Below are 2,514 nucleotides of genomic sequence, written 5' to 3'. Positions count from 1 at the left end.
TAGTTTATGAGAATTTCATGATAAAATATTAAAGTGTGATAATTTATTATGAATCATATATATAACAATAAATGCCCAAGTTGGTATGTAACTATATATATATATATATATATATATATATATATATATATATATATATATATTTATTTATTTATTTATTTATTTATTCATTTATTTATTTATTTATTTAATTATTTATATATTTATATTTTAATTTTTCTAAATTAGTATATTTTTATTTCCCCATATAGTTATTACAATATGCCAAGGATCTTCTAACATATTTAAAAGGGTCTTTTAATGTATTACTAAAACAAGAAAATATGAGGAAGGAGGATAGAAATATAAATAAAATATACACACATAAATATAACCACAATATATATATATATATATATATATATATATATATATATATATATTTATTTATTTGTTTAATAATTTTTTTTTATTTTGAATAAAAAGAAGAACATCCATCTTTCCTCTTTAAATTTAAATAATATATAAACATATAAAATAAGAACAAAATAGGCCTTATATAAGATGATAAAGAAAGTACATATTTGTTTATTTATAATTTTTTTTTATGTTTTATTTTTTATACATATTTGTAATGGCATAAGATTACACAATTATAAAAACCAACGAATAAATTATAGACATATGTTGAGTACAATACGAAATAATGTATCTATAAATCAAAATAAACAAATATCTAAGAATAATACTAAAGAGAATAAATGTAATATAATGATAAATTATCATGATAAGTCAAATATATTTTGTAAAAGTTTTTTTTTATCTATGGAAGAAAAGGATTGTATTAAAAACATAAAGAAGAAGATAGAAGAAATCTATGGTATACCTTTAACATTACAAGAAATATTATATGATAACAAAAAATTAGAAAATAACATAACAATACAAAATATAATTAAAGATAAACAAATAAAAATTCTTAATTTACAATTAATAACTATATTACCACATTTGTTTCTTCAAAAAGATGATGATAACAATACAAACAAAAGGAATGATGTATCCTCATCATCATCTTTATATAATAATGAATATATCAAAAGTAATAAGCGTATAACATATTTAAAAAACAAGTTAACTTATTACGCTTATTTAACATTATTAAATGAATACAAAAAACTGTCTCATATATTAGAGAACAAAAAATATATTTTAAAAAATGATGATATTCTTGAATCATTTAAATCTTTTGATCAAGAATTTGAAAAAACATTAAAAAATAATAATATTAATTTACATAAAATTAAAAAAGAAATTAATAAATTAAAGCATATAGATAAAAAAAAATTATTATTACGATTAGAAGTAGATTATCCTTTAATGAGTAATAATTTAACAAAACGTATCAAACAATTATTCCAATATTATTACATGGGTGATATTACAACAATCATAAAATTCTCCATCTTTTTTTATATTCTATATAAATATGCAGACTATCCAAATCATATAAAAAAATTCTTTTTATATTTATCTATTTTATTTCTAATATCTCCATTTAAACCTTTTTATAAATTTTCACACTTTCTCTTTTTTCTTGTTCCAAATAATATCCTTTTTTCAGGTATCATTAAAAGGAAAAAAAATAATAAATAAATAAATAAATAAATCAATAAATCAATATATATATATATATATATATATATATGTTAAATAATTAATATATACGTTTATATAATTTCCTTCTATTTCATATATTTTATTCGTAGGCTTTACAAATATTTTGTCTGCATCTTATCAACAAATTTTGATGTGTCAATAAAATATCAGGACAAAAAGAGATATATATATATAAATATATATATTACAAATTTTTTTTTCCTTTTTTTTTTTTTTTTTTAATTTATTTGTATATATTTATAATAAATACGCTTTTATTATTCCTACATAAGGTTAGTTATATATATATATATATATATATGTATATATTTTATTTTTATTTTTCCTTTCTTGAAATAAGGAAAAATATAAATTAAATTAGATCATTTTTACTTATTATAAGGATATATTATCTATTCATTTTTAGATATTCATATATTATTTATTTATTCATTTATTTATTTATTTATTTTTTTGTTTAAAATGAAGAAAAGCCATATAGTTTCTTAAATATTTTTGTAAAATAAATATACAACAGTTGTTAATTTTTTTTTTTTTTTTTTTTTTTAGTAACATATAATTTATTAATAAAATATAAAAATTAAAAAGTATGAAAATATGAAAATATGAAAATAAGAAAATAAGAAAATAAGAAAATACGAAAATATGAAAATATGAAAATATGAAAATATGAAAATATAAAAATGTTAGTTATATATATATATATATATATATAATATATATATATATTATTATATGACATATATATTATATATATATATAATATATTTATTATATGTTTTTTTTTTTTTTTTTTTTTTTTTTTTTTTTTTTTATTTATTATTTTTTTATTTTTATAAAATAAATTAATATAAT

At 14.7% G+C, this 2,514-nt stretch overlaps 1 protein-coding gene across 1 annotated transcript; it reads left to right on the top strand.

Annotated features, from left to right (window-relative positions):
* Nucleotides 1–543: 543 nt before the first annotated feature.
* Nucleotides 544–1,801, top strand: PRSY57_0815000 (ubiquitin; the record flags this gene model as incomplete). Its single annotated transcript, XM_020114720.1, has 2 exons — nt 544–1,603; nt 1,749–1,801. 2 exons carry the CDS (start codon nt 544–546, stop codon nt 1,799–1,801), a joined length of 1,113 nt encoding a protein of 370 aa, XP_019970560.1.
* Nucleotides 1,802–2,514: the final 713 nt, after the last annotated feature.

Source organism: Plasmodium reichenowi, chromosome 8 (assembly GCF_001601855.1).
Source record: "Plasmodium reichenowi strain SY57 chromosome 8, whole genome shotgun sequence".
Taxonomy (NCBI): domain Eukaryota; phylum Apicomplexa; class Aconoidasida; order Haemosporida; family Plasmodiidae; genus Plasmodium; species Plasmodium reichenowi.
This window is presented reverse-complemented; position numbering and strand designations above follow the sequence as displayed.